We start from the raw sequence: 13470 nt of genomic DNA, 5'->3' as shown, positions 1-13470 counted from the left end.
CAACATAGTGAATATACTAAAAACCACTGAAGTGTACACTTTAAAATGATGAATTTTAGGTTATATAGATTATATATCAATTTTTTTTCAAGTTTTTTTAAAAAGAACAATAACCTCTTGGCTACACTGGCTTTGGAGTTAGACATCAAAGAGCAGGATGAGGCTCATCAGAGCCCATCTCCACCGCCCCCACCTCCACGCATTAACAACCAGAGGTCTGAACATACCATGGGGAGGGGAAGCTCAGAATTCCCTGAACAAATTCATTCAATTCGACATTTATAGGTGCTAGGGACACGGAAGTGAGACATATAGCTCTGCCCCCTCACCGCCACCCCCAACCCAACACACAGAAAGCTTCCTAGAGGAGGCGCTCGTGTGCCAACCATGAAGACAAAGGAGTGCCTGGTGCACATTTTGCAAAGTGGAGTCCTGGGGTGGGGCCAGAGCGGCGCCCCGCCAGGTCTGTGAGCAGCTGAAGCAGGGCGGACATACAGCTTCCCTCCATCTGGCCTGAGTGAGCGCGTTGCCTGGACTCACCAGTTCCCGGAGCAGCACTGCTAAAGTGGGTTGACTGGCAGCCGACTCAGAGTCACCAGTCATGTCTTGCTCCCTCAGGCCCAGGGGCGGATCTTTGGGAAACTGAAAGAAGAAAACTTCTTTAACCCCAAAGAAGAGGTGAAGCTGGAAGCCCACATCCGAGTGCCCTCTTCTACGGCTGGCCGGGTGATTGGCAAGGGCGGCAAGACCGTAAGTTTGCTCCGAGCTGGCTTCACCTCCTGAGCTGGATTCCCTGCCCCGGCCTGGCCTGACTCCCCTCAGACCCCCGTTGGCTCTTCAAGGACAAAAATGTAATTAATTAGCATCCCTCCAGAGCTGAGGGCCCCAAATCGATGGTGCTCACCAGGCCCCCAAACACCAGGGTCGTGCACCCAGAACACTGCATCTCAGCGACGCGCTGGGAAATGGTCTCCCCTCCCTGAAGACAGGGGGGCTGCCTCCTGCCCGCTGTGTACCCACCCCCAGCGGCAGGAAATCACAGGGAGGAGAGTCCCACCCCAAGTACACCTGCCTGGCACACCGTCATCTCTGAATTTCCTGCTCAGAGGCCGGCGAGGTCTGATGTCCTTCACTCTCTTCTGACTCTTCAAACTCTCCTGACAGATGCCTCCAGGGGCCCTAACTCTCCCTCCCATGCTCTGCCTCCTGGCTGTTTCCCATACTTGGCCATCTGCTACAGCGCAGCAATAGGGTAGTGGGTGAGAAGGAAACCATTTTTAAAAAAGAATCAAGGTTGTCAACCTGAAGGTGGCAGTAACACAATGTGATTTGAAAAGTGCCAGAGAATCAGCTCTGAAGCCTGGAGGAATGAGCAGATTGTCAGACACAGGTGTGTTCTAGAGCATGACTTACCACCTGGCGGGGACGTGACCCCCGAGAATCTCCAGTAGAGCCTGTGCACCCTGGCAAAGGGGCAGTGCTGGGTGGCAGGAATTTGGGGGTCTCTCTAGTCCTGAGTGTGTGTGTGTGTGTGTGTGTGTGTGTTTGCTGTTTTCTTTACATGGAAACTTTTACAGAGGAATCAAAGCCAAGTTCTAGATAGAATGAGTCACTTTTATGCAGAAGAATAAAGCTGCATGGCATGCAGATTATTCCCCGTATCCAGGAATGTGATCAACATCCCAGGGCACACCCTGCGAGTTCTAGGCAAGCTGGAGTGTAGTAGGAAAGAGAGCAGACAGTCGATGAGGGAGTGGAATCCTGAGCCCTTCATGTCCTATTTGGTTATTTTAGAACCAGTCACTGACTTCTGTGCACTGCTGAGACTGTCCACTAAGCACTTGCCAACGCCACCTGTGTGCTCGGCACTACGTCAGGGGCCAACCCCCAGGAAGTGTGGTCTTGTTGGGAAGCAGACCTGTGAGGAGGAACACCAGAGTACAGGAAAGGGGAGGTCAGCAGGGGCTGGAGGCTTCCCAGAGGAGGTGGGCCTGTGATACAACTTAAGTGGCAGGGAGAAAAGATGACAACCCAGGGGTAGGAACAGCATAAGCAAGACTTGGAGCAAACAGGAACAGAGCAGGGCCTGATTAGAAAGGAAAGTTTACGTTGTCCCCAGTTCAGGACTGGCATCAAGGAGAGCATGTCTGGTAGTGACTTTCATCCCTGGATTACTGGAAAGCCCGGGGTGTCTGTGACCATGTGTAGGAACCGTGTTGATAGGAACTCCAGAATGAGAGACTTCAGCCCCAGAAACGGCTCCATAGAGTCAGGGGCTGGACTCGCTCTCTGTCATCGAGCCTTGCTGGGCCCAAACCAACATGGCCCCATGTGACCAGCGGCAGGCAAGTCCCCAGAGGTATCTTAGGTTGAAGGAAAGGAGATCGGCCTCCTTGTCCTCCACCACTCCCCTCTCCCGCTTCCTCCTGAACCTGTTTTTCTCCCTTCCAGGTGAATGAATTGCAGAACTTAACCAGTGCAGAAGTCATCGTGCCTCGTGACCAAACGCCAGATGAAAATGAGGAAGTCATCGTCAGAATTATCGGGCATTTCTTTGCTAGCCAGGTACCTGTGCTGTGAGGTCCGGTCTCTCCTGACAATCTTTTCAGTTCTCTGTTTAAGCTGTTGGTGGCCCACCGGGTAGCCAGAGGCCCTGCACATACACACCCCCTACCCGGACCCCACACAGGGACAGAACTCCTCCCTGGCTCTTCAGGGACTGCCTCCAAGGCAGGGGAAATTGTCCCCCACCTCCTCACCACTGCTCTCCCCCAGGCATGCTAGAGGAGCCTGAGGAAGAGGAGGAAGAGTGTAGAGCTTTGGAGTCAAGCCAAGCTTGTTTCAAGCCCCCTGAAATGCTACAGTGTGAGGTCTCCGCTTCCCTCACTCTCCTACTCAGGCCTCAGTCACAGCCTTGCTCTGCCGGGAGCCACATGCCAGGCAAGGGCCCACCCTTGGGGTTCCCCAGCCAGGCTCTGAGAACCTGCCTGGGTGCCAGAATCTCCCCATTACAGGTTAAGTGATCATTGCAGGAGGCCCCCATTTCTCTTTCCTCTCCTTCTCCATCTCACCATGACACGCCCCCCATCAGGACACACGACCTCCACACAGCTGCTGCTTTCATTCAGAAGGGCTGGTGACTTGGCATCATGTGGCCTGGCTCTTTTTTGATACCTTTTCTTGGTTGGGTTTTGGGATGGAGCAGTCCAGGTCCTTGTCCTAAACCAGCAAAGGCAGTCTGAGCTTACACTGAGGTTTCTCTGAGCGCTCAGCTGGCTTTCCCAGCCTTGTGCCTGTGCCGGGACGCTGACTGTCTGGGAAAAGGCACCTGCCATGCTGCTGCTCCCCTGTGACCTTGGAGATTCCTACCTGGGCCTCCTACAGTCAGAGCCTCGCCAGCCCCAGCCACACCCAGCTCTGCCGCTCTCACATCCCAGCTCCTCCAGTGCCCTGGGGATGTGTCTGAACTGCTAGGTGCCTGCAGGAGTTCAGTCTGCAGGGTTCTCCGCACAGGGGGAGCAGTGGGGTGGGCAGAGGGGTCAGGTTTGGGTCCACGCGGTTTCGGTTTTCTCCAGTTGTTCAGGGTACAGTGTCTGGGCCTGTTCCTCACTTCATCCCCATCCCATTCACGTCCATCTTTCCCAGCAGTCACACGAACGTTCTTCCTAGGAACTCTAGGAAGGTGGGTGGGGCAGCCTTGGAAGCTGGTGTGTGTGTAGTTGGAAGGATGCTGTCTCACCTCTGCAGGGCCCCCTGGTCACTGGGTCCCTGGTTCTGCTCCCCAGCCTATCTGTCCAGTAATTAACTGGAAGCTTCTGGGGTCCCACCTCCTTATCTTCTACCCAGCAGTTTTGGGGGGCTGGGAGGGGGATGATGCTGCCACGTTACTTCAAGGTAGAAGAGGCCCCCAGAGTAAGGGCCTCAGCGGGTAGATGACACTTTACTCAGCTTACCATCTCCCTGCCCCAAGCCCCTCTCCCCCCACTGCTTATCCTCAGAACTGGGTTCCTTTTTCTCCCCCGTCCCCTCCTTTCCCTTGCTGCAGACTGCACAGCGCAAGATCAGGGAAATTGTACAACAGGTGAAGCAGCAGGAGCAGAAATATCCTCAGGGAGTCGCCTCACAGCGCAGCAAGTGAGGCTCCCACAGGCACCAGCAAAACAACGGATGAATGTAGCCCTTCCAACACCTGACAGAATGAGACCAAACACAGCCAGCCAGCTCGGGAGCAAACCAAAGACCATCCTGAGGAATGAGAAGTCTGCGGAGGCGCCAGGGGCTCTGCAGAGGCCCTGAGAATCCTCGGGGCCAGGAGGGAGGTGGGGAGGGCAGACTGTTCACCGCCCAGCCTCCTGCCTCCCCCCGGGGCCTCTGCAGGCTTCCCAGCCATCCACTTCACCATCCACTCGGATCTCTCCTTAACTCCCACCACGCTATCCCTTTTAGTTGAACTAACATAGGTGAACGTGTTCAAAGCAAAGCAAAATTCACACCCTTTTCTTTTTGTGGAAAATTGTCTCTGTACATGTGTGTACATATTAGAAGGGGAAAGATGTTAAGATATGTGGCCTGTGGGTTACACAGGGTGCCTGCAGCGTTAATATATTTTAGAAATAATATATCAAATAACTCAACTAACTCCAATTTTTAATCAATTATTAATTTTTTTTCTTTTTTAAAGAGAAAGCAGGCTTTTCTAGACTTTAAAGAATAAAGTCTTTCTTTGGGAGGTCTAATGGTTTAGTAAGGAGCTTCAAGGCCACCCACACAAAATTCACCCGGAGGGAAATCTCGGCAAAAGGACACTCACAGCAGTTCTGGATCACCTGTGTATGTCAACAGAAGGGATACCGTCTCTCCGAAGAGGAAACTCTCTCTCTTCATCCCTGTCTAGCTCACACACCCATTTCTCTTTGCTTCACAGGTTTTAAACTGGTTTTTGCATACTGCTATATAATTCTCTGTCTCTCTCTGTTTATCTCTCCCCCACCTCTCCCCCTGCCCCTTCTCCATCCCCATTCTTTTTAATTCCCTCATCCCTCTGTCTCAACTCCCCATATCTACGCACCCCCCAGGCAAAGCAGTGCTCTGAGTATCACATCACACAAAAGGAACAAAAGCGAAACACACAAACCAGCCTCAACTTACACTTGGTTACTCAAAAGAACAAGAGTCAATGGTACTTGTCCTAGCATTTTGGAAGAGGAAAACAGGAACCCATCAAACCAACCAACCAAACAAAGAAAAATTCCGCAAAGAAAGAACGTATTTTGTCTTTTTGCATTTTGGTGTATAAGCCATCAATATTCAGCGAAATGATTTCTTTCTTTTAAAAAAAAAATACGGAGAAAAATAGCAATTTACACGAGGTCGTTGGCCCAGGGCGTTAAATTTACAGATTTTTTTATCGAGAAAAACACACAAAAAAAAAGCTACCTCAGGTGTTTTTTACCTCAGCACCTTGCTCTTGTGTTTCCCTTAGAGATTTTGTAAAACTGATAGTTGGAGCATTTTTTTATTTTTTTAATAAAAATGAGTTGGAAAAAAAATAAGATATCAACTGCCAGCCTGGAGAAGGTGACAGTCCAAGTGTGCAACAACTGTTCTGAATTGTCTTCCGCTAGCCAAGAACCTATATGGCCTTCTTTTGGACAAACCTTGAAAATGTTTATTAAAAAAAAAAAAGACAAAGAAAAACAGAGAGAGAAAATATTGGAGATGTCCTGAAATTCCATAGGGTACGCGCCATTAGGGCTTTTTGCGCTAAAGGATGAACATGTACTGGTTTATGTGAACAAGCCATTTTACCACCAGACTGCAATGCCAGTTTCCTCTACTGCAAACAGTGTTCTGTGACAAAAACAAAAAAACAAACAAAAAAAAAGAAATATATCCAGCTAACAAGATCCTGGTGTCTTGGTCTCTTATTTTACTAAGTATTGCCCATCCCAAAGTGTCAGCTGAGTTCCAGCTCTGAGGAGAGGAAGGAAACGGACAGTCAGGACTGGGAAGCCCCCCCGAGGAGGCTGGCTTCTCTGGAAAGTTGGGAGAAGCTAAATTAGGTCAGTGCTTCTCGAAGTGTGGTCTCCAGACCTGCAGCAGCAGTATCACCTGGGAACTTGGTAGAAATGCACATTCTTGGGGTCTCCCTTGAATCAGAAGTCCTGGGGGTGGGGCGCAGCAGAGTGTTTCTGCAAGCCCTCTGGGTGACTCCTCTGTGAAGAACCACGGAAGCAGAGGGATGGGGTGACAGCATATCAAGCTAGGTATCACCTGCCCCTCTGTTTAAGGAACTTTAATCCTGGCCAGGGAATTATTTTTATGTGGGGGGAAAGGGCAGGATAATATGCCTGACAATTCAAAGGAAGAATTAACTCACCCCTCCCCAGAAGCCCAATTCTAAGTATTTCAGGAGATCAGAGAAGGGCAGGGTCAGCCTGGAACTGGACGGAAGGTGCTGTACTTGGCACGCCCCCTCAGGCTCTGTGAAAGGTTGGGTGCCGCCCCCTTTACAAGCCTGTCTTCATAGCATGTCTTCCTAGACGGACCTAGCTGTCCAGAGACAGCTGCTAAAAGTCCAAACGATCTTGGGAATACCAAGCCGACACTTGACTGCCAGAGGCGGTCACTTAGGCTTTTTGCAATGACTGTTCATGGCACAGCAGGGGCAGATGGAGGTGAACTCGTGGGATTCCAAAGTAGCCACATTCCCCTTCTAACAAGCTCTGAGGGCTCCTAACTCAAAATTTGTTCCTCACCGATGTCCCATCCCCAGTCCTGATTTTCCCATTATTTCCAGTAACTGTGGCACTCATTTTACTTTTACAGTTTTATGGCATGCAGATGGCAGATCTTCCTCTCACTGCTGTGGTTGGCATGAACATGGGCAGGGATGGGCTATCCCTTCATGTGGCCGTTAGAAAACCGGGGATCTATGGCTCTACCTTCCCTCCTCCATTTAGTTCAAACCCATCACCCTCTCGGTGGGGGCGGGGAGAAACCATAGGTTGACGGCCCAAGAGAAGCTGTCAGAGTTCCTAGCAACCAGGGTTATTATGAAAGCTCTTCCCTGGGTTGGGCATCCCTGTCAGACGAACAGACAGAGAAACAGCACATTTTTAAAGGAAGGGCTTTAAATACAGGCCCAAGGGCTTGGTGATAAATCTGTCACGATGAGAGGAATCAGGGTGGGAGAGAAAAGACAAGAACCTCCAAAAAGGCACCCTCTTGGCTTCTCAGGTTTCCCTCCTCGGCCTTTATTCCTAGTGGCAGAATTTGAGGGTTAACTGTAGCTCTTAAACTGCCCATTTCCAAAATATTTGTCTCTAAACATGTGAGAAAGACAGGGAAGGAAGTGCTAAGGTGATGCCTGACTTGCCCTGGTACAAAGCACTCAGAAGGTGTCCTAGGGTTGAAGACATGAAGGGGAGGCCACACAGGCAGAAGGCAGGAACAAGACCAGCTGGGCTTGTTCTGAGCAAAGAGGTGGTTCTTCCTACAACCTGTTTTCTGAGACCCCCAAGTGCTGGATTACTTAGCACTTTGGCTCAGCTCTCTTGAGCTTACCGAGGGTGGCATGAGCATGAGACCATCCCTTTACAGGATGAAACCCTAGCCCATCTTACTGTAAATAAGAATAGCTTCGTGTGTGTGCATTGGGCTCTGATGAATAGTTCACCACATGTGGGCTCAGACTGTGACAAACTTTGTATTCATCTTTTCTGCTATGAATCCCAGACTTCTCGCATCTTGACAAGACATCCTAACATCCCAGAAAGTCCTAACTGAACATGATTTTATGCAAAATAAAGGGACAGTTGTTAGATGGAGACTTAGCTCAACAACAAAGGTTTTATTCACTACCCTGCAGGACTCAAAAAGTCCCTCCCCACTCCTTTGGACTGAACCCATTGAAAACCCATGATCCATAGTGGTTTTGAATGTGCTAACATCTCCCTATACTTGGTGAGTAGGCCTGAACATCCCTTCTGTCCTGTCTTACTTCCTCCAACATGGAGCTCTGGAAAGGAAAGATGATAGAGGTTGGTTGCAAATTAGAAGAGGATTCTAGCATTGAGGGAGAACTTGAGAAAAAGGAGACTCAATTAATAGTTAGAAGTTTGGAGGAGTTTTGACCAAGAATCAAAGGATTAGCCCTAGACAGGAAGAAGGCATCTTGACAGGGACAGGAGGCTAGGGTGGGAGAAACACTGAACTTGTAAGGGCAAGCAGGGAAAACTGATAACCTGGCATCAGTTAGGATCTGAATGACTCAATGACTGAGTACACAGAGATGGGGTAAGGACTTGAGTATGAAATGCACTTGGCCTAGTCTTGTTCCTACATCCCTGGGGAAGGACGTGGGCAATAGAAGCATCCTCATGTTGATGATTATGAGAGAGGCCCACAACTGTAGACAGAGACTAGCCTAAATTGTACCTGCTTCCAAGTCTCTTATTGTCTTAAAGCCTAATGCAGATTTCTTTGGCCTGCTGGCGCTAATGTCTAATAAAACTGCTAGCAAATTCCCCTGATGTTTACTGTCATTTGTGGCTGCTGCCTTTTATCTCCTCTCTACATTCTCCTTAAGTGCTGATGAATTGAAATTTAAGACTTACCCCATATGCAGGTTAATTTTCTATTCTAGCTCACATCAGCCACATAAAGTCATGTCTTTCTAGAAGCCATAATGAGTACTCTTAATGGCTCTTGCTCTCTCAGAAACGGCAGGCATGAGGAGAAAACCTCATGGAACAAAATTATATTCTAACTTGACCTCAATGCTCCCTGTATTCTTACTGTAAAAGCAGTGACTTGGTCATAGATCCAAGACACTTGGTCTGTTCCCATTTTAGGGCACTGCCTGTAATCTCTCAGATGTGGCTGACCATAAATAGTGAAGAATATACCCATTTGCCTCCAATAACCTCTAGCAATCAGGGCAAACTCTGAACGAGTAATTACATTCAATCTGATCCCTATCTCAATTTATCTATAATTTCAACAGTTTGCAATATGAAAGAGTCCCTGACTTCTGTGACTCATGAATGTCCCTGATTGTCCCATAGATACAAAACTACTTCCAGCCACCCTCAGTGAACTCAATAAAACCTACCCTCAACTCTAGATTCACAGCACAGTAGTACTGGGAAAGGACCTTGGAGGTCATTCAGTCCACCTTCCTAAGATGGAATAACGCCTGCTCAGATCTCCAACTGAGCGCCCCAGCGGTGAGGGCAAACGCGACTCCTAAGGTAGGCAGTTCTGTCTTCGCACAGCGCAGTCTCATAGTTCTTCCTCCCACTGATCTGAAATCTGCTGTCCCTATGGCCCCCCGCCAGTGTCTGCTCTCCCTGGCTTAGGACAACTCTGCTAATGTCTGAAGACAGCTGTTTCGTCCTCCCTTCTCTCAGTCCCTCCAATCATCCCTCACATCTGGGACCTGCTTCCTCTCAACTCTTAAAAATCACATTGTGAAGGACTACAGCCGTTACGTCCTGCATCATACACCTTCGAAAGCCCCAGGGACTGGCGGTAGGCATGGAGGCCTTGCTCAAGACTCAGCACGAGGCTGTGGAGGGAGCACAGCGGGGCAGTGCAGAGGGGAGGCCTGAAGGCAGGGACAGGCATGTCTGACCACATCTCCCTTTCCTCTACCACAGTCTCATTTTCTCATCAGGAAAGTAAGAGAATGCCCGGGCCCAGAAGTGTTCTCCCTGCTTGCCTCTATGCTAGCTGTATAACCTTGTGCACATCACAGCCTCTTAGAGACCTGTCTCCTCATACGTAAAATAAAAGTTTGAACACAACAAAGTCTTTGATTCTTTTTTTCTTTCTTTTTCTCCCCAGAGCCCCCTCAGTACATAGTTGTATATTTTAGTTGTGGGTCCTTCTAGTTGTGGCATGTGAGACGCTGCCTCAGCATGGCCTGATGAGCGGGACCATGTCGGCGCCCAGGATCCAAACCGGCAAAACCCTGGGCTGCTGAAGCAGAGTGCATGAACTCAACCACTCGGCCACAGGGCCAGCCCCAAAATCTTTGATTCTAATTGATGTATAAAAAGGGACCTTCAAGTCAAAAATGGCTTCTGGTTAGCAGCCTTCAATGTTTCTTACAATTTCTCATTGAACATCAAAAAAGATGAAAACTTAAGAGCACCAAAAACAGACTAAAAAAACAACTGAACACCAAAAAGCAAGGGAAATCGACAATTAGGATAAGCTATACAGAACCGGAGTGGGAAAACATAAGTGCGTGGCATGGTGTAGCTTCATGGAACCACTTTTTTAAAAGATAGGAAAATACATACTTGCCATCTCCATGATGTACCGACCACTGCCCCCTTCCCACCAGATGGAATGCAGATGTGGAGCTGAGAGCCGTGGTGGGGCTGGAACAGCCATCGTAAAACACAAAATGGAAGCCAAGTGTTACGGACAGCTCCTGACACTGACAGCCAGACCTCAGTGCCAGACTGCTTAGGCTCAAATTGGTACCTGAGAGAAAATTCTATCTTTTTAAAGTCACTGTTAGTATGGCCTTTGTTACAGCAACAAACTAGTATCTTAATACAACTAGACAAAAACAGACTCAGATCTACATAGATTCTGGCATATTTTTCAGCTAGAACTAAAATTCTAATAGGATACAGACCAAAAGAACTTACAAAACAAAAAACAAGCAAAAATCAAGCTACTTTCAGATATCTCCGCTCCACTGTTAAATGCCAGAAAGCAAGTTTTGAAGACAAAAAGGGCTGTGACTCAAGAATTTTTATACCCAGTCAAGTTATCTTTCATGTGTGAAAACTTCAGGAAAATTCTCAGATTTGCAAGGATTCAGATAAGAGTATTCCTATGTCCTTCTCGAAAATAAGTATGTGAAAATGTTTCCAACTAACTGAAAAATAAAGCCAAATAAAACTCATGTTAAAAAAAAAGACTAAAAATGAGCCTTGAAACCACTTAAACTAGAAATGTTTAAATTGTTGTAAGTCTAAATTTGGAGGTGAATTGTAATTAAATTTAAAACTGAATCTAAATATCAAAAATTACCCTTGGAGAGGAACCAGTTATAATTCTAAAATTAGTTCCAAAATACATATTACATTAACAAAGACCAACAATGTGTGAAATGTATATGACAGTAGGGGGAAAAAACAAGCAAAAGTGTCATAAGTAGGGCAAAAATTGATAATTGTGGCAGAGTGCTAGCTGCAGAGCAAAAATCCATGGTTTCCTCTTCCTAGGGACCCAAGCCGACTGTCTCCTGGTCTACCTTGCAGTACCATGTGGACATGTGACAGAGGTCTAGCCAAAGGAACGTGAGCAGGAGTGATCTGTGCCATTCGTAGCCTGGCCCCTTAAAAACCGCCTGCCTGCAGGACCTCCTCCATACTCTCCGCTCACTGGACGTTAAGGACTGCAGTGTCATAGGACAGGGGTTGACAACTCTTTCCATAAATAAGACTATAAATATTTTAGGCTTTGCAGGTAAGACTGTGAGGAGATACAAAATGATGCTACCCCCAGTAGAAGGAAATTTTGCAAATTACATGTGCTAGATATTTGACCCAGCAATTCCACTTCTAGGAATCTATCCCAAAGATATGTTAGCAAAAATAGGAAGGGACATGTACAGGGCACATGCATTACAGCTTTATTTGTAACAGAAGGAGATCGACGGCCTAAACATCTGCCGGGAGGGCAGTGTAATGAACCAGAGCACCCTGGAACAATGGATCGTTAGGAAGCTGTAAAAAGAACTGAAGAATGACGAGTAACATCCAGACTAAATTGTTTTTTTAAAAAAAGTCAAGAAGCATAAGTGTTTGTAATATGATATCCTAAGTGTAAGAAAGGAAAGAAATATGAATACATCTCTAGATATATTTTCAAAAAAGACAAGGTTAGGAGCTTAGAAAAAATTATCTACACAGGAAAAGAGAATAGGATGAAGCAAGCAAAACTGGGAACATACCCATTCTGTAGTTTTGCTCTTAGACTAATGTTTATGTTTTACATAATTAAAAAAACAAAAGGGGCAGGCCCAGTGACTTAGTGGTGAAGTTCACATGCTCCACTTTGGTGGCCCAGTGTTTGCAGATTTGATCCTGGGCGTGGACCTACACACTGTTCATCAAGTCATGCTGTGGCAGCATCCCACATACAAAATAGAGGAATATTGGCACGAATGTTAGCTCAGGGACAATCTTCCTCAAGCAAAAAGAGAAAAATTAGCAACAGATGTTAGCTCGACTCCAATCTTCCTCACCAAAAAAAAAAAAAGCAAAAAGTAAATCCCTAAACACCAAGAACAAATGAGTACAACCGTGTATCAAATTGATGAAATAATCACTCAGAGAAAAAATTACTTGAGTGATTTTAAAAGTGTATTTTCACTGTGAACCTCTAGTGGGATTTAATCTAAGAATAAAAAGAATTGCAAAAACTTAAACTGTATTTAGTGGACTTGTTAGTTGTTATACTGTTATTGATATTTTAAAATTATTATAAGTTGGGGCCGGCCCCATGGTGCAGTGGTTAAGTTCAGCACACTGCACTTTGGTGGCCTGAGTTCACAGGTTCAGATCCTGGGCACAGACCTACACCATTCATCAGCCATGCTGTGGTGGCAACCCACATACAGAGTGGAGAAAGACTGGCACAGATGTTAGCTCAGGGCTAATCTTCCTCAGGAAAAAAAACGAAAAGAAAAAAATTATTGTAAGTATACTGTAGGGAAAAACAAGTACTTATGCTGATATTAGCAACCAAGATTTTCAAGATTACAGTATAAAATCAAGAAAAACCTGAGAATCTTACATTTGAATTGGAAATCAGTAAAACATTTTTTCCTTTGAAGAAAAAGTATTTCCTAATCTGTCTGTTGTAAAGGCCTAAGAAGCACCAGTCACTCAGCCATAATCGGCATTACCAGTGCTCAAATTCTGGTCTCTAAAATTCTTACTAAAAGAAATCCTTTAATAAATGGCCAATTCCAGGTCTGGGGCAGGAAATGTGTAAGATGAGCCTTTATCATACTGGTTAAGCAAGGAAGCTATCAAATCAGACTTGTGGGGTTCTGTCAAAAGGCACTGGAACCTAAAATGGGGCAATTTGAACATCAAAAAGAATAATTACAATGAATCAAAACATCATATACTCTTGCCTGTATGAAGTGCATTTCAGGGGAGCCAAATAGTTGATAAGTTTTTCTTTTATAGAAGAATTCAAGGTAATGAACACAGAAGGAATGACAGAATCAGAAAATCACCACTTTGTACCTCAATAAAATAATGGGTCATCAATTAAGTTTAAAACCAAGAGGAGAAAGATGGATAGGAACCCTTCTGGCCTGGTCAACCACTGGTCAATCTTAGCACCATGAAGTGGGAGAACCAGACACTATGTGCCACATGATGCCATACAATAGGACCACTAATGAAGCATCCTTGCCTGATAAATTCA

The 13470-nt window shown here is 46.6% G+C and overlaps 1 protein-coding gene across 4 annotated transcripts in view; it reads left to right on the top strand.

Annotated features, from left to right (window-relative positions):
* The window catches only part of IGF2BP2 (insulin like growth factor 2 mRNA binding protein 2), a 146796-nt gene extending 140890 nt beyond the window's left edge, over positions 1–5906 (top strand). For all 4 annotated transcript variants that reach the window (XM_023623471.2, XM_023623472.2, XM_070242669.1 and 1 more), the window contains 3 exons: positions 619–750; positions 2452–2565; positions 4046–5906. In XM_023623471.2, the coding sequence (XP_023479239.1) occupies positions 619–750; positions 2452–2565; positions 4046–4138 (339 nt within the window). In that variant the 3' untranslated portion in view covers positions 4139–5906. The remainder of the gene's footprint in view (positions 1–618; positions 751–2451; positions 2566–4045) is intronic.
* The last annotated feature ends 7564 nt before the right edge of the window (positions 5907–13470 follow it).

Source organism: Equus caballus, chromosome 19 (genome assembly GCF_041296265.1).
Source record: "Equus caballus isolate H_3958 breed thoroughbred chromosome 19, TB-T2T, whole genome shotgun sequence".
Taxonomy (NCBI): Eukaryota; Metazoa; Chordata; class Mammalia; order Perissodactyla; family Equidae; genus Equus; species Equus caballus.
This window is presented reverse-complemented; position numbering and strand designations above follow the sequence as displayed.